Source organism: Melozone crissalis, unplaced genomic scaffold (genome assembly GCF_028551555.1).
Source record: "Melozone crissalis strain CALT ecotype California unplaced genomic scaffold, PUWL_Pcris_2 ptg000036l_1, whole genome shotgun sequence".
Classification (NCBI taxonomy): domain Eukaryota; kingdom Metazoa; phylum Chordata; class Aves; order Passeriformes; family Passerellidae; genus Melozone; species Melozone crissalis.
The window spans coordinates 14,509,775-14,533,916 of record NW_026535814.1 but is presented as its reverse complement, the minus strand read 5'-3'; the positions used below and the strand labels follow the sequence as shown (position 1 = coordinate 14,533,916).

Genomic DNA, 24,142 nt, shown 5'->3' with positions numbered 1-24,142 from the left:
AGCACCCAAAGCCAGCACTGAGCTTTCAGGTGCCTGTGTGCAATACACAGGACAGGGAAATGTCCTACAATTTTATTGCTACTTCTTCTATTGGTTCAGTAGCATTGCAATTGGTCACCCTTCCAACTGCAGATGTTTCTCTCTGCGCACTGCCTCATAGAACTCTAGCATTGTTCCCTGTCCTTAAACTATCACGGGGAAGGTTTATGCATGTCCTCCAACTCAGGCACCAAAAATAGTTAGCAATATTTTTTTTTGTTCACAGTGGTCAATCCTAAAAGTACTGCTACTGAGCTTATTGTGGTTTTTTTGGACAGTGTAAATTTTAAAGACACTCTACAGAATGCAGTTAGCATTTTTCAAGTGATTCCATATCTTAGATGAGAATTAAAATCAAGAAAGCCCATTTAAATACTGTAGTAGGAAGCAGGATGACTGTTCTGGATTGCACTCTGAGCCAGGTTGTCCCCAAGCACTGTTATTGTGGGGCATTAGCTGTATATGTGGTATCTGCAGTGAACTGAGCATAAACATGGTGATTTTATTGCTGTACATTGTATTAGTAGTGAAGTTTTATTTACAGTACTATTTTGTTTCCATTCCAAAGGAATTAAAACAGGAAATTATACGTACCTTGACAGCTGATAATCCCCATGTTCCCCAGGATATTATCAGATTCAACTTTAAAGTAAGTGTAACATGATGTATAAAACTGGAATTTTTCACAATTAATTGGTTTTGTGTTTTCCTTTGGTTTATAACCAGGTAAATTTTCTTTTAATGCAGCTACATCTTATTACATATTTACTTCCAATGGTTCTTAAAGGGTTTTTTTAGAGGGTAAAATCTAAAAGCATTGATTCATTTATTTATAAGTAGGATATCATAATTACGGTATAAGATCTATCAGTGAAGGTAAAAATTGCACCTAATCTCATGTAGTTACTTTTCCCATTCTTTGGTGGTTAAAGGACAAAAGTTAAAGTTTTTGTCAGTCTGTAAGAATTATGTCTCAGTATCCACACTTGAAGACTGAACTGCAGGTGAGCTAAAAAATTTGTTTTGTGAAATCAATGTCCAGCTTTATTCATGATGAGTAGGAGTGAGCAACAGATAGCCAGAAAATATCCAAGAGTCACACCTTCACTTTTATATGTGCAGGGCACATATATACAGGTTATACCCTGTAGCAGCCTTCTGCCACTACCATATACAGCCACCAACACAATAGGGAGGGTAGGTGATGGCCTTGCCCTGAATGAAAGGGCATGGAGACAGCTCCTCCAACTCTGGCATTGAATTATTCCCAGATTTAGAGAGGTGTTGTGGTTTAATCCCAGCTGGCTGCTAAATCCCACCATTCACTCAGTCTCCCATGGTAGGGCAGAGAAGAGAATCAGAGGAGTAGAAGTGAGAAAACTCATGGGTTGAGTTGGAGACAGTTTAATAGGGAAAACAAAAGCTGTACAAACTAAACAAGGAATTAGTTCACCACTTGAGGCAGATGTTCAGCAACCCCTAGGAAAGCAGGGCTCCATGTCACTTAATGGTTACTTGGTAAGATAGACACCATCATTCCAAACATCCCCTCCCCTCATTCTTATTCTTCCCCCCAGCATTCTTTTTCCCCCAGATTTATATGCTAAGCATTCCATATGGTATGGCATATCCTTGGAGTCAGATGGGTGAGTTAGTGATGAGGTGGGGTGGTGAACAGAACTGTGCAAGTGCTGCTGAGCAATAACTAAAACATCCCTATGTTATCAGCACTGTTTTCAGCACAAATGCAAAATAGAGCCCCAAAATACAGTAGCTACTGTAAAAAATATTATCCCTATCAAAACCAACACCTAAGAGAAGAGAAAACCAAGCAAAATATTCCCATGTCTGTCTCACCTCTGTGCTACTGTACTTGTTTGACCAACCATCGCAAGATTCCAGAGAAAGGAAGACAGTCTTGTGGAATAAAAAAAAAAAGCCCTTCTCTTCCATTTGGAGCTGAAGCTTTCCTTATTTATGGTATATAGATAGGTGATCAGTAATCCATATCTTCAAATTCTCCACAATGACTGAAGTGAGCTCAGTGGTATGCTGTGATTGACATAGTAAGCAAATCAAAGTAAGCGAACTGTTGAAGCATCTGTGTTCTTTGGTGGCTTCTGTTTGCTTTTAGGTGCAGCTAAAAACTAAATTATACAGATTAAGCTGTTCTTTACTGTGAAGGTAGTGAGGCACTGGAACAGGTTGCCCAGAAAAATTATGGATTCTGCAACCATAAGTGGGATGCGGCTTTAGGCAACCTGGGCTAGGGGAAGGTGTCCTTGCCCAAGCCAGGGAGGTTTTAACAAGATGTTCTTTAAGATCCTTTCCAGCCTAAACCATTCCAGGATTCTATGATTCTATGGTTTTGTTGGGTTTTACTTTTGTAGGAAGGAGCATACAAGCTAGTGGACGATATGGATCATACAGCCGTTCACTTCACTTTGAATGGATATTTGATACACAAAGATTCAGATGAAGGCAGACGCCAGAGTATCAGATCAGCCACTGAAGCAGGTAGCTTTATTGTCTGATACTACGATAATTTTCAAATAGACACTAGTTCCTCTTATTCAACACGATGGAATGATCATGCTGCATTACCACAGAATTAAACTGCTCCTACTTGGGCTTGCCTGACTGTTGGCAATCAAAATTAGAAAAATAATCAGCCAGGTGTTTGCTGCAATCTAGAAAATAGTGTGTGTGTTTTTATTTGAATGCTAACACTGGAATTTTCCAAGTTATTTAGTGTCTTTTAAACATCTTTCACTACCACTAGCTGGACATACATGTCTAAACTACCTAGCCTATTTTGAAAGTTTCAGACATGATTTAAAGTATCAAAGCAGAAATGTTTGGAATCTGGGTGATTTTTCAGGAAACTATCACATGCATGACCAATTCTTGAATTCTTACTAAGACATATACTTTCAGACAATGTGAGATACAAAACCCTGAACTACTTGGACCTTTGATCTGAGCTACTATCAACACTCCTAAGTGTTCAGACAAAAAGATGCATTAACCAGATACTGAAAGCTCTGTTGTTAGTAAAGAGTTCTAGGTTTGAATTTTCAGCAGGGAATGATGTACTGGCTAGTGATTTAATTGTATTTCTGCTGTTTGTGAAGGGAGAATTTCTGTCACAATGAGTGTTCTGTCAAAGCGGTAACTGCAGGCACAATGATAACACTGGGTAAACTCCTGAGAATAGTTTTTGCTTGGAGCTTCTGAGGGTCAGTGCCTCCTTTATTTTACACTTAACAAACAATGTATGATGATTTGAAGTAAGGCAAAGTGTTTAATGGGATCTTCAATGCCATGAAATCATGGATTTTTGGCAGTGCTTTTCATAGATTCCAAACCAATTAGTTTCAAGTGGCTCTATGCTAGCATGGCTACACAGTCAAGGCTATGATTGGAATGCAGACATCCATCATTGTCAAACAAAACTCGTATATTAATTTTTATCCATATAAATAAGAACAACCATGTTATAACTTCTGTGCCTTGAAAACATTCTTAGTAGTTGTACAAACTGCAGAAAATTCTGAAGGATAGAAAGGTCTGGAGCTGAAGCGATACCCAGAAACAGAGTTACTTAGATCAAAAGGGTTACAAAAGTTTGCTCTGCGTTAAAACATTTATTTTTTTATTTCAGTTAATCCAGAAGTACTGCAAATGAATTCTAGAAATACCCTTGTGACCTTTTGTGACTTTGAGCAAACAATTGTTCTCCAAAGTGGGGATTTGTTACTGTGTTGTCTAGTGATACAGCATTAGGAAAGGGTACATATGTACATCTATGCTCCAGAAGATAGAGGATCTGTAGAATATTGGATAAGATGTCCTGTTATTCTGGGCTCATTCATGTATCCTTTCTGTCATCAGAAGAGACTCTTGCTGAGGAGGAAGAGGCTCCTGTGGAGGCTGCTGCTGAGCCAACTGAAGAGGCAGAGACTAAAGATGAAGAACCCACAGAAGAAGCTGAGGTAATTCTCTATAGCCAGCTAAGAGCTGTCCATTTTGTTTTTAGTATTAGTTTTTAAATTACATTACTATAAAATGGGTTTGCTTCTGTGATTGATTATTTTATGTCTGAGATGTCTGTACTGTAGGTGAGAACCTCCAGGTTCTCCTGGGCAGCTGTGGTCCTGCTGCCATTTTTCAGATATAGAAGGTGAACAAGGAGATCATACCAGATCTGTCTTTATCCAGATATTATATCAATATAAAGTATAATCTGCTGGGATTTAGAATCTTCCTGGACAGTATATCTGTTGGTGAAAAACAAAAAATTGGAGAAATGATTAAGACATAACTGAATGAATGAAGTGGTGGCTTGATTTAAAGACTGATAGGAAAGGAGTAGCCTGTGAATGTCTGTTCTTATCCACATGGTGTCAGAACCCACAGTGTCAGAATTTCAGGTGAAACTCATTGTCTAACAAGGAAATGAAAACACAGGGTAATGGGACTCTAACAAAATCTTGGGGTCCCTGAGTCCATTTTACCAAAGGCAACTGTGCTATATTATCTCTCTCGCGTCAGGTATCTCTCTTATGTCAGGTTTTAAAATAATTTCAGTCCTTGAATGTATATATTCCCATTCAGATATAATTTCAGAATCTCATCGATCTGAGTGCTGGAAGTCTCCTAATTTGCATCTTAAATATTTATTCTTCAGTTACAGCCTCCTTCACTAGGCAGCAGAAACAAGCAGTCCGAGAAGAAGGAAAGAGATAACTGATTCTCTCAGGGTGAAGTCACTGCTGTTATTTCTTGCAGGCTGAAGAAGAAGGAGAGGGAGAGGGAGAAGGAGAAGGAGAGGGAGAAGGAGGGGCAGAAGGGGAACATGAAGCTGAAACAGCTGAGGCAGCAGAGGAAGAGCCTCATCCTGAAAAAGTGCCAGAAAGGAAGCTTAAAAACCAGTTCAACTTCATTGAGAGAGGTTCAACTACATTCCACTATCCTCTGCGGGTATGTTGCTGTTTCCTTCAGTGACTTGGAGGATCTTTCCTTTGGAGGGGGCATGTAGATCACCTGTGTTTGTATCATATCCTGTGATCTATCGATACTATTAGGGAAAAAGGTGTAGTGGTTTTACTGTTGTAAAACAATTGCTGTAGTGACAATGGTGACAGAAAATTTCTTGCCTCATGAACTCTTGGACAGCCTACAAAAAGTTTTGAGGCTTCTGTAAAACCTTAAGCCTCTACTTGGTTCTATTTTTCAAGTCTGTTTTCTTATCTGAAAATGTATGGAGCAATGTTAGTGTAGCAGCTGAGTACTTGGAATGTGTGAAAGCAATTTCTCTTTGTCACTGTGTACTTTTATGGTTTTGTTCTTCAATTCTTATTAATGGAGCAGAGATATAATAGATAAGATATAATCTCCATATATTAAAAGGACAAATATGTTTGGGCTTGTATTAACATGGGTACTAGAGTAACAAGCTTATGTAAGTGTGATAAATCTGTACTTCTTGTACATGGTACATCTCCCTCCCACTTTGCATGCACTTTCCAATAAGTACAGACCCAAACCCTTATGTTCCTTCCCTAAGCTTTTTGCTGAACCTACATCCATACCCTGTGAACATGTTTTCATGGGGCTTTCTGACTGAGCAATCCTGGTGATGTTGGCTCCTGACAGAGTGTTCAAAAAGGAGTTTCCTACACCAGGTATACAAGTTTCAGAGATAAGATTATTTTGTTTTCCTTGCTACAATTGGAATGTATATTTCCCCAAAGAGCCTGTCTGTTGTCTTACAGACATTACACCGAGGGTTAGATGTCTTTACATATGAAGGACTCAGAGAGATATATGAGTTACTGTGCTGCTGGAGACTGATCTCAGGACAGTTTGTCCAGCAGTGGGGTGCTTGCTATGAAGTTTGAGCTTAGATTCTGCATCTTTCAAAAATCCCACTGGAAGCTGTGGAATTTCTTATTACTTTGTTCCCAGATCTGAATATGCTTTCTTCCCAATGATTTTATTGGAAGAATCTTGTGTGTCTCTGTAGGATTCTGCCTTTGAAAGCAGAATACAGACCTTAAATAGCTGCATAATACTTCTATGCTGTACTGGATATGCAGTTTCCACCTCTGAGATGTCTTCATTTCAGAGGTCAGTAAAAGGCCACAGGCAGCTTATTAAAATTTTTCTGACACAACGGTTTTTTGAAAGTAGATGCTGTTCTTTTAAGGGAATGTTTCATAGAAATATATTAATTTATTTCAGAATGTTGATGTAAGGATGGTAAAAATATTATTTCAGTAGCATCAGATGAATTGACTCCGTTAAATTCTTTTGTTCTGATTGTTGTATCCAACTGGCTTTTTAATATATAGGACAAAACTTTTCAAATTTGGTAGGATGTCATAACTGATACCAGAATTGGTAACCAGAACATTTCAAATAACAGAGGTGAAAAAAACCCATATGAATTCCTTCAAAATTAACTGCTGAAATATTTGATGTATGTGGGAAAAAATCAGAAGGTCTTGTGAACATTCTTTTGGCCCACAACAAAATCTTTTTATAGTTGCACAATCTTCCAATCTACAATGTTGTACATTGCCTTAGGAGTCATTTGGATATCAAGTTATTCATGCAGCCTGTTTCCACAACTAGACTGTGGTACTGCAGGGTGCTTCAATGCTGAGATTATGCTTCTTTAAGCTTTTTCTTTTTTCAGGAAAAAGGATTGCAAACTGACCCTTTACCTTTTGGAACTTTCTCAGAAAATGTTAACCAGGTAAATCTATATCTATATCTATATCTATATCTATATCTATATCTATATCTGTATCTGTATCTATATCTATATCTATATCTATATCTATATCTATATCTATATCTACCTCCTTTTTATCTTTAAAGTTATTTTAGACTACATTTTGGAAATTGAGGTGTGAGAAAGTTAAAACCGAATTATTGTGTTTACATTCCTTGCAGTGGAATGAATTCCTTTACTGTGGCTTGGTCTCCTATTTGACTCTGACAGCAAACTAGTATGACCCTCTGTTCTGCCTTAATGGGTGAACTTGCTCATGGTTTGTATTTCTAAGGTTAAGTGTCTCAGTTTAGATGCTTTTCACTGGTTTGTTTTTTGCCAGCCACCCTGACCTGTCTGCTTTAGAGAGTCTTAAGGCAGTGGGAATGGGGAAACCGCAGGGTGAGGATAGTTTTGGATTCAGCAAGAGGTGGGCTGCAGCCTGCAGGGTACTGGCTCCTCTAGGGACGTAGCTCTCTCTTGGAGTATTGTTAGGAATTTGGCATATGCAGCACTTTGGTTTTTACTCTGACTAAGTTTAGCCGTATGCAAAAGCAGGTTTCTAATGGTGAAAGGCTCTGTAGCTTTTTCTGCATCCCTTAAAAATGTAAAATGAACTATTTTGGATGAAATTTCACACAAGAAATATGTTATATCTTTCAGTGGAAAGGGAATCAGCCAGTTCTGCTGATTAATTCTCAGATATTTGTAAAATGTAATTGTGTTTGTCACAGGTATAAACATAGTTTCAAAGTAGTGTATCAAACTGGTATTGAAAACACCATTTGGGTACCAGTGAGTAGAGGAACGGGAGAAGACAGTGTAACATAATGGCAGCAATTTAAAAAATGCTGGTATAGGAAAATGATAGGAAGGGGAGTGGAAGTATCTCTGTCAGGTTAAAAACGGTAATCTGTTCTATTCCTGAACCTGAAATTACAGAGTAATTGGCTTGAGATCTTCTTTCCTTCCAGCTGGAGTTTTCTTCCATTTTTTTCCTTACAGTGAGATACCCTGAGACTTAGAATGGAGATCTTTAAGATAATTAGCCCCTGACTAAGATTTTGCATTAAATGTTTGAAAGCTAAGAGGAAAGGTTTTCCTTTGATTTCTTTTTATATTGTTGAAATTTTCAGTGGGTCTAAAATAGTGTTTTTGTATAAACACTTTTTTCCCCTCAGCTCTTTTTCCTTTATGTTCTTCCTTATGTTCACAATCTCCTATTCCAAATTTTTCTGTTCTATTCCTTCTCATACTTATCTTATTTGTGCTTTCCCTGATGTTTGGAACATCTTTCCATCTTATTTCTGCAAATTTACAATATAATACAGTTATTTGTTTGTTTTTTGTTTTTTTTACCAAAGAGTTCTGCTACCTTTATTTCAATGTTCTAGTCTGTAGTCTATATTTGAATCATACTCCCTATCCTAAGCTAATGTGTCAGATTGCCTTTTGTTTTGTCCTGAATGAAATGTACTGGCCTCAGATACAATACTAGGATTTCAATACTAATGAATAATTCTGAAGAGAAGTTACTTTTGGATCTACTCAAGTAAGACATGTGTGGCATGTGGCAGAGCAGAAGATGTAAAACTGCTCTCAGTTTCCATTTCATCATATGCTGCAGAGTTGGAGTCCAAATTTAAATTGTGTTAAGCTCCTACAATTTAATTTTCCAACACCACATGAGAAATGTCATAAAGCAAATGTTTAATGCATGTTTCCTGTTAAACACTGGTAAATTAGCCAAACACAAAGTCCTGCAAAAATAAAGGTACTGACAGAGTCAAATAAGCAAGTAGAGTGTTGGAGGAAAGAAATTGTTAAGAATGCTGTAATGTTGTTAAAATAAGACATGCTCCATCATTCTTGAAAAATCCTGGACCTTCAGTCTTCACTTTTTGTGTAAGAAGACAGATGTTCAGCTAATTCCAGGAACAGTTGAACTGTTGTGATGACTATAATATTTTTTGTGATGGTGTAGTTGACTGTTCTCAGGAATATGATCAGCTCTTGATAAATCCTGCCTCTGTCTGTCTCTCAGTGGTTTATCTATGATTCCTATATGGAGGAACTTGACAGAATGGAAAAGGCAAAAGAGAAAGAAAAAGCAAAACCTGTGGCAGTAAAGAAGGATGATCAGAAAACTGGAAGAAAGTTATCCCTTGTGGAGATACCGGTATGTTTCACAATGTGGGGGGAAAGGTTGTTCAAAGTCCTGGTGGATGCATCTGTAGAGCAAGTCAGGTCAAAGTAAATCATGCTGGCAGTGTAGCTTGTTGTCTTAGTAGAAAAAAAACACCTTTAGGAAATGCAAAAGTTAGTTTTTGCTAGAAATTGAATTCCCAAAACAGGATTTCTGTTGTGCTGTATAAAACAGGATTTTGATTTTGCATAATCTAATTTTCAAACCAGATTTCCAAGTGAGATATATAGCTCTTGGCTTTTGTGCGCTGTGTTTGTTTCACATTTTTGATTATTATGTGAGAGATAAAAGAATGAAATAGGTAGAAACACCCTGTGATTTTTCAAAGAGTTATAAGGGAGGATGGTTTTACATACAATGTTTCAATCTGAAAGGCACTGAAATTTATGATTATTTCAAAATACAGCACTGTAGTAAAACACTTCTCACTATTTTTTAATTTTAATTTTTAATGATTTTATTGAATTACAATTTATGCATTTTCTAATTATAGATACCTAAGTGGCATGCTTCTCAGAATATCAGGTGTCCTAACACATGCCATGCCCTGACATGATGCTGTGAACTTGCTGTGAGTGTGATACTGACTCCTAATCCAGATTCAGGAGTAACCTAGGAGTGCCTTGTGGGAACGACAGTTCATTCTATCAAAGTGACAGTATCCCCATCTTAAAAATATGATCCCACTTCAAACACTGACTGTACAATATATAGGGCAATATAGCAACCCTGAGAGATCTTCTTCATGTTCCAAAATGTTTTAAAAGGGTTCAGGAAGTTTCTATTATGGTTTAACTGGCTGGTTCTTTCTTCCCCAGTCTAAGGTAAACAATTTAGAAGGCAAACTGAAATAATTTCTTTAATGACTGGAGCAAGATGCTCTGAGAATTATAATACAGAATCATGGAAATCAGTTCGTAACTTCCTCCTAGAATAGGTGTAGACATATATATATAATGATAGATAGATAGATAGATAGATAGATAGATAGATAGATAGATAGATAGATGGATAGATACATAGATAGATACATAGATAGATGGATGGATGTGTGTGTTTGTGTGTGTGTCTGTCTGTCTGTGTGGGGGGGGGGGGGGGGGGGGGGGTGTTTAATGAGAGCTGACTCCTGAAACTGGCTTTAGCTCTTTCCTACCATATGGCCAATACAATTGCAGAGGATTTGGCTGGTTTAGCCACGAGGTAGCACTGTGCCAGCATAAACTTTACAGTATAAAGAGACCAGGAACATGTTCTGATAGGCTTCTTCCTGTGAATTGTGCCATGGAAATTCACAGTCCTTTGAAAATCAGTAATCCTTTCACCTGTGTGTGTTTTGGAGAATTAAGCCTCAAGTCAACATTGCAATTACAGGCTTAAAGGGTGGACTGCTAAAAGCAAAATGAAAATGAAGTGGAACCATATTGTAAAGCACCTGCTGCCCACTCTGCTGACAGCAGTGGGAAATTGAAATCCAGTCACTCATGCTATCTGTCCCTTTGGTGTTTTGCTTTTAATGCTTAACACTTTCCAGGGGGCTTGAAGGGAAACCAAAAAGTTGATGCATTCAATAAGTGAAAGGAAAAGCTTCTTTATACAGAGCTGGTGTCCCAAACTGAGGTCCTCTGTGAGGCTGATCAACCAACCTGAAGTGTAGGAAAAACCTGATGAATTCTGCACTCATTAACTGGAAAAAATGCAACCTGAAGTACTCCAAGGCTCAAATCAGACTTAAAACAGTTATGATCTCAGTTCAGATGTAGGTATATGGAAATTAAAGGCTGATGGTATCAGGATCTATATTTCTGGCCTCAAGTCAGCAAATGGAGAAGTAGGTTTTGTGGAGCTGCTAACTCACATGTTACATATGTTGTTACACCATGCTAATTGAAACAGAGCTTTTCCAGCTGAGTGCTTTTTAAGGCCAGACTGTGCTTGGTCATTGCTGAAGGGAACTGTGGAACATCAAGCAGGAGACATGGCTGATCTGGATCAATGGCTAGAAGTCACAATTAATTTCCACCATTGTTTTGGTCAGGCTAGGTATTAGCAAGAAAAACTATGATAGCTACTGAGATAGTACCAGATTTAACCCAAGGGAAAGAAGAAGATAAAATAAGGGGGTATTGCCACAGATGGGTCTCTCATGGAAGCTGTTGCTATGGTAGGAAGCCATGAAAGAGAAGATCCAAGAACTAGAGCCACAGCTGGAGATGATGGTAGGAGTTAGATGAGGATTTAAAAATGTAGTGAAAGAAAAGAGAGAGAAAACAGTACTGATACTGAATAAGAGGTCGAAGGAGTGCATGACCGGAAAAGCAGAGAAGAAAAGAGGGGAGGGGAAGGGAGAAGAGGAGAGCCTTGGCAGTTCTTGACAGAAGCCTCTTACTAGAGGAGGAGAAGTAAAATGAAGCTATGCATTGCAGATTTCTTGCTGGGAAAAGCAAGAAAGACGTGGTTTAGCAAAACAGACAATAGAGGGAGCCAACAGGAAAGGAAGGGAGATAACCAAGAATTTCAACAGAAGGAAGGGTGAGAATTTTATAAAGAAGATATGTGAGGGAGTAGAAGTTGGAATAATAGAAAATATTTGACTGGAGACTGTAATGAGGAACTCCTAGAAATCTCTCCATATGCCTCTCACTCAAATGGAAGGAGAGGGGAAAGGGTGTGCTACATCTAATGACAGTGATACAACTTTTGGAACTTTTCCTCAGTATTTAATCAAGGCAGTACACAGACCATGGATAACACAGAATACCAAAGTGGAATGATATTAAATTTTCTGAGCTGAAAATGTCTGGAAGCAGAGATAACTAGACAGAAGTGTTGTATCTGCCTGTCCTGCTCTTTCTGTTCCTGTACCATCTGTTTATGACTCTGATTTCAGAGAGGATACTCAATGATCTTAAAGGTCTTTTTCAACCCAAATGATTCTGTGATTCCACAGTTCTGACCCAGAGACATGATGGTCTGACCCATAACCCTCCTTATGTTCTTGAATGAACTTAGAAATGAGAGTATTTGAGGCAGAAGCAAAATGCAAAGAGCTTAATGCAATTGGTGCAGTCTCACTCCTCTCACCCTTAGATAGCAAGGTATGAAAACACAAGTCTGGCATTAAGGATTTTGAATGAATCTATGCAAAAAGGGGTGGAGCAATGTGATTAGACCATAACAAGGACATGTATGCAAGAGAGGTAAAATCAATACCCTCAGTCTGACCTTTGCCGGCACATGGGGCAACAGAGTTAATGAGGAGGGAAAAAATACAAAACAGGGATTAAATATGAAATGGAATAAAATAGCGCATATTTACCAAAGGTAGGCTGTGTCCAAATAATCTCATCTCTTTCTTTAATGAAAAGCAAGTTGTGTTTTTCTTGAAGAAGCAAAGTAGAGGAAAGGTAATCTAGCTGGAATTCTGTTTAGCAATAGCAAAACTATTGCTATTGTGCTATTAGGCAATTATTAGATAGACCAGAAAAGTTGTTATTACAACTTGAGAAGGACTGGTGGAGTGGAAGACTTCATTTTGCAGTATCAAAACAATCTTTGGTAAGGAGCAGGTTTATCTCTCTGTCATTACATTTCTCTCTGTAATGACAGAGAGAAACATGAGTTTGTTTCTCCAGCAGCTCCATGTTGTGTGGCTATGAGAGACAAATCCACTGTTGGAATTTACCATGTGATGAATAGTAGAGAAGATATTTATGTTATGTAAGGTGAGCTGATACCTTTTCAGGCAGGCATATGTGATTTTGATCATCACTTTTCAATGATTGCAAAACTACATAGATATGGAAAATATAAGAAATTGAAAGCTTGAATATACAATGCTAGAAAATTTTAACATATTTATCGGTTAATGCAAAGGTAGGTAGGGACTCTGATTTGGACAACAGAGAGAGAAAGAGAGTTACTAAGGAAGAGGAGAGTGTCAACAGAAATACTGATGATGTCAACCAATTAGATGTATAAAAATTAAAATATGAATTAAATTAATTAAAATAGGAAATCAAAGCAGGAACTTTCTGCAGTGGGAGGTGGTTGATCATTGTCATAAGAAGTCCAAACAAAGTTTATATTTAACAGAGAAATGTGCATTCCTGAATCATGTGATGTTCTGTCTCACTTGTCTACCTCATAATAGCATTATCCCTGTCTGAGATGTGCCTGGTGAGACAGCCCACAGGGTCACAAATATCACTTGGAAGCTCTTGGGTGATGGCTGTCATTTGTCATGTAACAGGTGAATTTAGAATGCAATTAATTTTTACATTATTGTTCATCTGTTCCTGGTCATCCCACAGAGTGCAAGAGTTGTTACCGACTCCCCTGTCTTCAATATTATGTTTGCAGTTTATCAGAATTAAAAGCAAAGAGTGAAAATGAGGAGATGAGTACAGTTATGGAATTTAATAACTGCTTGACATGATATCAGCTAGAGGACTTTATTTGGGATTTACAGTTGGTGTTTGCATTCAGGTGTTGGCTGGGCATCAATGACAGCAGCCCTGTACTGTGCTTCTTTCTTTGCAAACCAGGGGCTCTTCTAGTCACAGTATATATGGTAGAGGCATGAGTGGATATTGCACTGATTTCAGGGTGGGGTTTGTCTCCTGGATATGCAGTTACACACTAAGAGAAGCTTTTTTTCATGCTTCAGTTTATGGGAGTCACACATTGCAACTGGCCAGCGGCTGAGAGGCAAGTATGAGGCAGTTAGTCATAAGGAATTACAGAGCAAGACCAAGACATTTTTTTCTGAAGTATTAGCCCATTATCCATTTTACATATGATTCAATTAACATTATTGCTGTTCTAAAAATAACTAATGCACAGAAGTAAACAAAGCAAACCTGGTATCCTATGAGCTCTCCTTGCATTTAGCTAGCTAGCTCAGAATTGGCCTAAGATGGAAAAGTGTGTTTCAAAAAGAATTTTTTTTTGAAGAAGGAGAAATTAGGCCTAGCACTTCCTCTGAAGATTTATTTCAGCAGCATACAGAATAAATAAAATCCAAAACAGGACAGGATACAAAGAGAAAATAACTTACTCTCATCTACTTATAATGTCAAAAATGTAGTCATAGATGTGTTGTTAACAGGATAGCTACCTGACAGAAAAGCTGACTTAAAATTTTTGGATTCATGAGTTTCCTGAGAGTTTCCTGAGAGTTTCCTGCTTTGCAGAAAAAACCCTAATTGAATAATATATTGTTTCTCCATTTACAAGGTTGTTTTGGTTTTTGTTTTATTTCTTTTTAATTTTTAATCTGCTTTCCACTAACACTGCCCAAAAATAAAATTTGTGGAATCATATAATAAATTAATAGAATGATTTGAGTTGGAAGAGACCTTAAAGATCATCTCATTCTGACCACTGTACCATTGGCAGGAGCACCTTCCTCTGCACCAGGTTGCACAAAGCCCTGTCCAACCCGACCTTGAACACCTCCAGGGCTGGGACATCCACAGCTTCTCCGGATAACCTGTGCCAGTGCCTCAACACACTCTCAGTAAAGAATTTTTTCCTAATATTTGATCCAAATCTAGCCTCTTTCATTTTAAAACAGGTGTTCCTCACCCTGTCACTGTACTTCCTGATGAATAGTCCTTCCCTGTATTTCCTGTAGGCTCTCTTTAGGGATTGGAAGGTGCTTTAGGATCTCCCCGGAGCCTTCTCTTCTCCAGGCTGAACAACCCCAATTCCCTCAGCCTGTCTCCGTAGAAGAGGGGCTCCAGCCCCTGATCATATTCATGGCCTCTTCTGCACTCACTCCAGCAGTTCCATGTCATTCCATGTCATTCCTGTGCTGGGACCCTGTGCTGGATGCTCCAGGTGGATCTCACCAGAGTGGAGCAGAGGGGCAGAATCCCCTGCCTTGATCTGCTGCCTTTCTCTGAACTTGGTTTCAGGTTCTACTTAATTTTTTCTAGGAAAAGAGGACTGCCCACATTACTGGAGGTGTAAGCAAACCATGGATTTATAAAAAATGTAACAGTTTATAGAATTTTTTTTCTCTTTTGTCTTCTCATCTCTGTGTAGCCCTACTAATTCTGTGCTGTTTGAATGAGACTCAATCTCCCTTGAGTCTCTGCAGAGCCCGGGAAAGAAGCAGAGGGACAGACATAATCTGAGGTCATGTTCTTAGTTCTGACTGTGACTGTGTGGTGTAGTTTGGTCAACCCATTTCACTTTTTCTTTTCATATTCGGAGCACACTCTGAGCTGTGTGTCTTCCCAGTGTTGTCACTAAGAAGGAAATCTTACTGTGTGGCAGCCATAGCAGGGGCTGTAAGATTGAAGGCTTTGAAACACTGGTGGGGCTTTGGGGCAGCAGTAGTGGATGGGGATTCGGGTGCTTGGAGCAGCAAGCTCTCAGATCACTTTGTATATGCCTTGGCATTCTGACATCATTGCACAGAGCTGTGATGACATATTTATATGGTCAACACTGCGGACTTTCAGGCTTTGTCCTTCCCACTGCTAGCACCTAGGCTTCTTGTCCTTCTTTCTAGTTAGTCCAGTTTGGATTTCACTGGTGATCACACTTACACACAGAGTATAGAGAGCACACTCACAAAAAATAGTTGAGAATGGAGTTTAGTAAGATACGGTGATCAGCCAGAGGGCTCTGGGAGATAGGCATATGAACCAGCTACCTGCTGACAGACAAACAGCCCCTGCTGGGCTCTCTTTCCTCCACGTGTCCATGGATGTGTGAATGGATCAGGTTGGAATTACCCAGTGATTGACCGAAGGACTCCTAAATCCCGTGACATTTACTTAATGCACGAGACCTTAGAGCTCTCCAGGTAGAGATGAGAGAGTGCTCATGCATGACCAAGCCCCTCTGATTTCATCACCAAATCTGATTAATTGTTAGACAGTGAGATGGGGTAGGAATCATCTGTGTCCTTTTAGATCATCCTGCCAGGAATTACATTGAAAGACAAGACTCTTATGTAGCTTTAGAGGTAAGTACCAGTATTGAGCTAAATCAGGAGCAAACACTGAAGTTACTGCAGCTCAGCTGTGGATGGCATCTTGCTAAATTTATAATAAAGCAATTACGTTTTTTCAAGTGCCTGTATCATTAGGTTCTAGCATGAGAGATTTCAAATTAATCTGTATTCAAGATCAAAGAACTCAGGTTTTTCAGTCACATGAGGTCTGAGGTACCTGTAAACAGACAGGAAATACATTTTCTCTTCCTTTCTATTCTCTTCAGCACGTCGATTCTCTAAGCATGGTTGCAAGGGCTGCTAAAATAGCGGAACGGATGGTGAACCTGAACACATATGATGACATTGCACAAGGTATGGCCCACTGAGAGGTGCTTCTAACTCAAGTCTCAAATGTTAGTTCTGCACATAAGTACCTACAGCCACAGCAAGGACAGGACAGAACAGAGTAGAAAAACAACTAAAATGAGCTGGTCTAGGAACCTGCTGACTCACACAAGGCAAATAGTACATCGGACCATGGGCAAGCAAAGACCATGGCACATTAGCCCTGCTCTGAGCTGGCTGGGGACAGCAGGTCTGGTGAGGACTGCCCTCCCTGCAGCACTTCCTTCCCGCAGCAGGTACTTCACTCCTGGATGCAGGTGCTAGTGACAGCAGCCGCAGCAGAGCTGATCCCTGCCCACATACCAACCATGGCAATGTACTCAGTCTTGATGTCATTTTACAAAAGTAATTTTGCTGCATCTGCTCAGCTTGCTCCTGAAGAGCCATGTCTAGCCTGGGAGTGGCCTGAGGTCACACCTTGCTCAGGGCTTCTGTTTTCTTGTTAATTCTTTGTCTGCTGATCATCAGTTTGGTTTTTATTTTTCTTATGTGTGACAGAACTTGTTAAAATGCATTTAAAGGCCTGAGTTCTGGTTTGGAATCAGGACTTAAGAACTGAGACAGATTTTACACTAACAATTGGGTTGTGCAGAAGCTGTGAGGATAACAGATTGTCTTTTAAAACTTCCCTGACACTGAACTATGCTGATTGATTTCTGATTTATATACTGGGACCTTTCCTTGATTTTTTTGATTGTTTAGATTTTAAATATTTTGAGGATGCATCAGATGAATACAGAGGCCAGAATGGAACCCTCCTCCCACTCTGGAAGTTCCAGTATGAAAAAACCAAGAAACTTGCAGTTACTGCCCTCTCCTGGTAAGTCTCTTCATTCCAAACTTAATCTCGACTGTTGCGCAGGGGAGTGGAATGGAATGTAAAGGGATCTTATGAGGCAGGGCTGATTTCTCAGGGAAAACGGGTTTGATTTGTTACAGCCGGCTGCTTGGGCAGCACTGAAACGTGCCTGGTGCTTCTGGTTGCAGAGAAGATTGTGTAAGGCTGAATGTGACAGGTTTGTGCCCTTCAGCAGAAACTGAAGGCAGAGCAGGCTCTTTGCAGCACTGGGGAAAAGTGAGTGTGGTTAACGGGGCAAAGAAAAGTCCTTTCTTGGAAAAGCTGGATAGATGTGTTGTATATTCCTACAGTATGCTGTAGGAATTGGCCCTGCATAGGACAGCCCCAAAAATCCAGCTATGTACTTGAGTGCTGACCAAACACTTCTTGTGCTCTGTCAGGCTTGGTGCTGTGACCACTTCCCTGGGGAGCCTGTTCTTGTGCCCATCCACCCTCTGGGTGAAGAACATTTTTATAACATTGAACGTAGCTCTCTCCTGATGCAGCTTGATGCCATTCCCTTGGCTTCTGTAACTGCTCATCATGGAGAAGAGATCCATGTCTGCCCCTCCTCCTCACAATGATATTTTGAGGGCAGTGAGCTCTTCCCTCAATCTCGGGTTCTCAGGGCTGAGCAGACCAAGTGACCTGAGCCACTCCCCACACAAGGGCTTTCCCTCCAGACAAAGGAGGTATTTGTGTACTGGGATCTTGCACAGTTCAGTGCAGTAGGCATTTCCCCTGCAGTCCACTTTCACATATTTTGGTCAGTCCAAAAATGATCACTGATACTTGCAAATCTACTCTCTTTTGTTCTGAGATATTATTGCTATGGTTATTGCTGTGGAAAAAAACCCCACTTATCACCAACACAAATGAGTCCTTTCACTTTTCAACATGCTTGATGCTCCTCAGAGCTGGCTTGGTTCATGCACTGAGCATGAGACACACCGTCAGAGCCTGCCCTGTGCTCCCCTGCAGTTAGGCCTCCTCTTACTTGTTTGTGTGAGCACGTTTGTGCCTTGATAAGGAGAATCTGTGGAGAGACAGAGCAGGATTGCCATCTTCTGCCTTTCGAGCCACTGTGGTATTATGTAAGAGAGTATCATGCATGCAGTTGTGTGAGAATTACAGATAACAGTAAAAATGGGAAGCAAAATTGGGAGAAAAAGCATCTTTAATAGGTAGTTTATACTGCTGTTAAATTTGTCTCCAGGAAATGATAAGAGAAAGATGACTCTGAAAGTGGAAGAATTACTCCAAATTGCTTTATGGAATAAGCTTTTCTAATTCAATTTTTATTCTCTCATTTTTAGCAGTGATGGTGCATTTAGTGAAAAGAACAAGAGCATTAGGATGCCTAGATATTAGCCCAAATGAAAAAGGAGAAATGAAAAGAGAAGTGGATTTATTTTATCAATTCACAGTACCAATTCAGAGAAAATACTCATAGATAATTTCCACATATGTTCATTTAATGGAATAGAATTCACAACACAGCACTGGTTGTGCTGTATGAGCTCAGGGGTAACAACAGTACTGATCTTTGTCCCATGGAAATCCTACCTGCAGCAATCTACCTCCCACAGCAGAGGTTGTAGAGGAGAGCAGATGTTTTTCAAGTAAAGGGACTTTTGAAGACACAGTAGATGGCTAATTGCTCATTGCCAGTATTTACCACAGGAAATACAATGTTCACCAGCTGGATCAGAAGGGAATTTCCCTTCCTGATCTGTGTTTGTGATCATGAGTTTATGAACTGATAGCTGTCTCTGAAAGCATCTCTCATAATTTAATAACAGGTACAGAAAGTGAGTTTATTGATTTAGAAACTCTTTAATTCTTGCCACTGAAAGATAGAAACCTATATATTCCTGTCTTTTTGCTTTTCTCAAAGATCTAATTTTTAAAAGTAAACTTCCTGCAATTATGAAATGGATAGGCCAAGAAGTGCTGGAGATTGACATGTCTGTCTTTTTATCTTTTTCATCTACTGTTTTGATCTTCTGATGTTCTGCTTTTTTGTGCATCATGACTTTGGACGAGTTGCTTATAAACTTTATTAGTGCATATGGTCAAAGGGCAGAACCCTCAGACTGAGTGGAGTCCTGTGAGAATGAACTCTGAAGTTAATGTGTGAAACACTGTGTATTGCTGTGGAACTACGTGGTTAATAATAAATGCCATCTTATATGTATTTTCTCATTACAGGAATCCAAAGTACAAGGACCTATTTGCAGTGGGGTATGGTTCTTGTAAGTATTAAATGCAAAAGAATCACTGAGAGATTTAAAATATTTAACAAGTGTTCTGAGATCAATTCAGACAATCCTCTGAGGCATGGATTGCATCTCGTAGCAAGAACTCACTTAATTTCATAGCAATAAATTGAGATTTGACTCAGTACAGGGATTAGGCCTTTCCATTCCATGACATGAACATTCAGAAATACATAGGCATAGACAGCAATTACTGTAGGACTAAACCAGATTTAAAACAGGATAATGTGATACATAATGGAATTGCTGAACTATTTTTTTTCCTTTGTGGTCTGGAGAGCAGAAATAGACATGATTTCAAAAGAGTTTAGATAGATTCATGGAGGTCGAGTTTGCTGTTGGAGGGATAAACCACCTGATTCAGTAAGTTGATAGCTGTGAGTTGAAGGGAGCTGAGTACTTACAAGGGGACAGACTGACCTTCTCAATTTAAACAATTGCTACATGTGTTGGTGTAAGATACTTGGCTAGACTAGCAACAGGAATCTTTGATATCATCCCAAATATGTCTTTATTCTTACGTCTTTTTCTGTGCTCTGACAATGGAACCAGATGGGTTGTCTTCATTTACACTGGTAAGGACTGTGCTTTGCTTGCAATGTTGCAAAATTTCATTTTCCTTTTAAATTTACATTTTTCTTTTGACTTTCACTCCATCTGAGTCTGGAAATGTTCTTGTTAGTTTGCCAAGATGCCTAAATTGGCCTGACACTCTTTTTAATTCAGCAGGCAGTAGCTATTCTGAAAAGCAGATTAGAATCAGCTTTAGGGAAAAAAAGCATGGTGTGAAGTGCTCAGGATGTCCTTGCCTTGTACAGCACAGCAAAATCTTATTGTTCTCAACTCTCTGTGCTGAGAGAGTGCAGGAATTTAGCAATGCCTTCCCACTGCTCTGTCAGCCAGGTGGCAGAGGAGGGATACAAGCTCAAGGAAGGTAATCTCCCTGCTTAACCTATTCCTTAACCTATTCATTTAATTGTTTTGATTTCATACACTTTGTACACTAGGCAAGACCAGTATGCTTTCTGGGTTGTGCAAAAGTATTGGTTAGTTCTACCAGGGTCCATTGTGCCAAAGGCAATACAGAGATGCAAAGGGAGGAAGACTCTAACTCAGTGGTTTGCCATGTAGGTGACAAGAGAGCCAGAAATCTTCTTACCCCATTTTTATAGAGGACAGAGGGCATAGCTTGTCTCAACCTGCTGAAGGCAGCTAACAGCTGAGTTTCTGCTCTCGACTCCCCCTTTAGTCAGCACGGAGAGGTCAGCACATCCAGAGGCCATCCATCCTGATGTTCAAGGGAGGAGCTAAGTGGCTCTCTGGAAGGGATGATCCCTCCTCACAAGTGAGCTGAGGCAGAGCACCTAGCTGGATTCATCTCACCTCACTTTAGTTGTCTTAAACGACTAAAGTGAGATGAGATAAATCCAGCCCAGAGGAAATGATCCTATAGTCACACAACGACTGGGATATCTTTGGGTCTGCTGTGGCCATAATTACATCATCAGTCTTCTGAGCAGCAGGCATTTGGGAGCGCTGCCAAAACACATGTAACACATTTGTCCTGCTGCCTAAAATGTACTTTTTGAAACTAAAGATCCCTTGTTTACTGTGGGTTGACACCACTCCAGACTCTTTCTTTACAGACAGGGTCCTAGCCTCTCCCTTGCTTTTGTACCCTATTTCTGCAGTCTTCTCCAGTGATTTATATGGATGGGGTTTCTGATGCTAACGGCGTTTCTTTGAGACAGGCTCTTCTGAGCAAGGAAATATTGTCATCGTAATTTGCAATTCAGGGTTTATGCTGCCTGGCTGGAACTAATTTTTATTCCCATGAGGAGGAGCTGTCTTTCTGTTTTTATTTTTGCATAAATGAGATTGCTGGGTTTCTGGGTACACTGACAGCTTGCAGTGCAGGGTTCAGAGCCACTAGTGGGTGTTGGGCTTGTGTTCTGCCTTGCTGATGGGAACACTATGAATACAAGCTCAGGTCTTTGCCATCACCTCAGTTCATGTTCCAAAAGCAATTGTGCCTCTGACAGGCTTCAGAGGTGGCTTTTTATGTGCAGCTCCAACTGTCAGCACATGAGCTGAATAGGGAATAACATTTTCTCTATGGCCAATGTATTTTATCCTACAGTTTCTTTGGATTTAATGGACGTAACTTTCCACTCAAGGATGTTTGAAGAGTACAGACTCAAACACAAAGCACTGGCAATTTGAGGTATTTGGCAAAGATGTCTACTCAGTTCTTCACAGTCTGAAGTAGGGCTCTATGTAGGCAGAAGAAAAGCGCATAAAGATACACATACTGTTCTAACTTTCTAGTGTAAAATCAGCATAAGCAGTGCTGGCACAGGGTCCCTGCACTGATGTGACTGCATCCAAAGCAAGAGTTGCTGCAACTTTGTGATCAAACTAAATTGGTGTCAAATCCAGACCAGAGCTTTCATGGAGGTGAGCTGTCTCTTAGTAGATGTCCTGAGGCTCCCCAAAGCTGAAGAGTAAGTGTGGAACACAGAAGATGGAGCAGCTCTGGTTGCACTCTCCTAAAACATAGAGACAGGTAAATACAGGGAGATTGGGCATACTTACTAGGCAGTCTTGTATTTTCCTGTTTCTCAAATGAACTGCCCAATGACCATGGATATTCTTTTATTTACTGCCTTGCACTGAGTGAGGCTGATGGATGGTTGGTCACTGCAGTAAGGGTATTCCCAAATAGGACATGCTTAGGATGCTTCAGCAACAGGAGAAAATAAACCAAATGGCCTTTACAGCAAGGTACTGCCTTTTCCTGTTTGCCTCTCTACTTTATAGGCATTTTCAGAATCAGGCACTTTAATTAGAGATTAGAATCAAGAAAATGAAAAGTAAAAACTAGTGCACTCACAGAGGGAAAAGTCATTCTGCAGGGACTGAGAGGAGATATGCATAGAGATATGCTATTTGCCTCCTCTTTTTCTTCATGAAAATGCCTCATTTCCCTTTATCTAGAAAACAAATAGTGGAAAAAATAATTAGTAGTGAATTCCCAATCCACTACTCACTCAAAAGATTGAATAAAAACAAAGATGAGCTTCATGTTACACCACTTTGGTTTGTACACAGCCTGTTTCAAGCCCCGGAGATTTATTCTAGGCAAATATTTTGTTTTCTAGCAAAATATCTTTCAGCCAAATACAAATTTGAGAGACACAAGGCGTCATAGAATCATGGTGTGGTTTGGGTTGGAAGGAATGTTAAAGATTGTTCAATTCAAATCCCCCTGCCACTGGCAAGAATGCCACTCACTAGATCGTGTTGCTTAGGATATCAAACCAGTCCTTGAACACTTCCAGGAATGAGACAACAGGTTGTCCCAGCATCTCACCTTCTTCACAGTAAAGAATTTATTCCTAATATCGAATCAAAACTCTCAGTTTAAGAAGGTTATCTCTTGTTCTGTCACTATCTGCCTATGTAAAAAGGTTATCTCCATCTCTTTTTTAAGCCTGCTTTAAGTACTGGAAGGCCACATTGAGTTCTTCTCAGAGCCTTCTCTTTTCCAGGTTGAGCAACCCCAACTCTCTCAGCCTGTCTTCATAGTGGGGATGCTCCAGCCCTCTGATCATGCCTGTGATCTCCTCTGAACTCACTCCAACAGATCCATCTCTTCCTTGGCCTCCAGAGTTGATCATCAGGCAGTGTAAAATGGGGTGGAAAATGCTAAATGTTGAGGAGACATGGAAGAGATTATTGTGGTGATGATGGCTAAGCCTTGGCTCTCTTACCCAAATTCTTGAGTATCAGGATTGAGAGCTCTTGCACTCTAAGAAAAATGTATTTAAATGTCTCCCAGCTCTTATTCACTCCTTGATCTCTGAGAGTGTTTTCCCAAAGGGTGGCACATGCTAATGCTCTAAACAGCCAAGATATAGGCTCTGGCAGTGAGATTTTTTATATTCAGTTAGTGTGTTTTCTGCTGATTCAATGCCATATAAGTTTAAATCAAATCTTAGTATATACTTAACTGGATGCTGAATGATTGCATTCATACTTTTGCTAGTACAGTTATTCTATCAGTTGTCCTGACAAGAGGGATGGTAGTTTTGACAAGACATTTACCCTCTCCTTAGGTCTAGGGATCCAGATAATAGGTGAGATAATTCAGCAGGATTGGAGTCCTACAGTGAGAGAAACCCACTGCATACAGATAAGGTCTGTGATCATTAATAAATGTTAACTACTTGTTAGCTGTTCCTGAAATTGAGAGAAATCCTTCAAGTTTTCTATGAGATCTCAGTCAAATTATGGAAATAACAATTGAGAACCATAGAATCAGAAAATGTCCTGAAATGGAAGGGACCCACAAGGATCATGGAAACCCAACTCCTGTCTCTACATAGGATGATCCCCAAGAACACCACCATGTGCTTGTGAGTGTTTCCAAATGTTTCTTGAGCTCTGTCAGGCTTGGTGCTGTGACCTATTCCAGTGCCCAGCCACTCTCTGGGTGAAGAACCTTTTGCTGATATCCAACCTAAACCTCCCTGGCACAACTTCAGGCCATTCTCTCAGGTCCTGTCACTGGTCACAGAGCAGAGATCAGTGCCTGTCCCTCCTCTCCCCCCACGAGGAAGTTGTAACTACAATGAGGTCTGCC

General features: G+C 39.8%; 1 protein-coding gene across 4 annotated transcripts in view; it reads left to right on the top strand.

Annotated features, from left to right (window-relative positions):
- DNAI1 (dynein axonemal intermediate chain 1) overlaps positions 1-24,142 on the top strand; it is a 137,857-nt gene that overhangs the window by 14,254 nt on the left and 99,461 nt on the right. For 2 of the 4 annotated variants that reach the window (XM_054283428.1, XM_054283425.1), the window contains exons 4-12: positions 608-688; positions 2,430-2,556; positions 3,934-4,034; positions 4,831-5,022; positions 6,743-6,802; positions 8,865-8,999; positions 16,260-16,347; positions 17,083-17,200; positions 19,430-19,473. In XM_054283428.1, the coding sequence (XP_054139403.1) occupies positions 608-688; positions 2,430-2,556; positions 3,934-4,034; positions 4,831-5,022; positions 6,743-6,802; positions 8,865-8,999; positions 16,260-16,347; positions 17,083-17,200; positions 19,430-19,473 (946 nt within the window). The remainder of the gene's footprint in view (positions 1-607; positions 689-2,429; positions 2,557-3,933; positions 4,035-4,830; positions 5,023-6,742; positions 6,803-8,864; positions 9,000-16,259; positions 16,348-17,082; positions 17,201-19,429; positions 19,474-24,142) is intronic. The other 2 variants (XM_054283426.1, XM_054283427.1) reach the window with 2 other exon arrangements.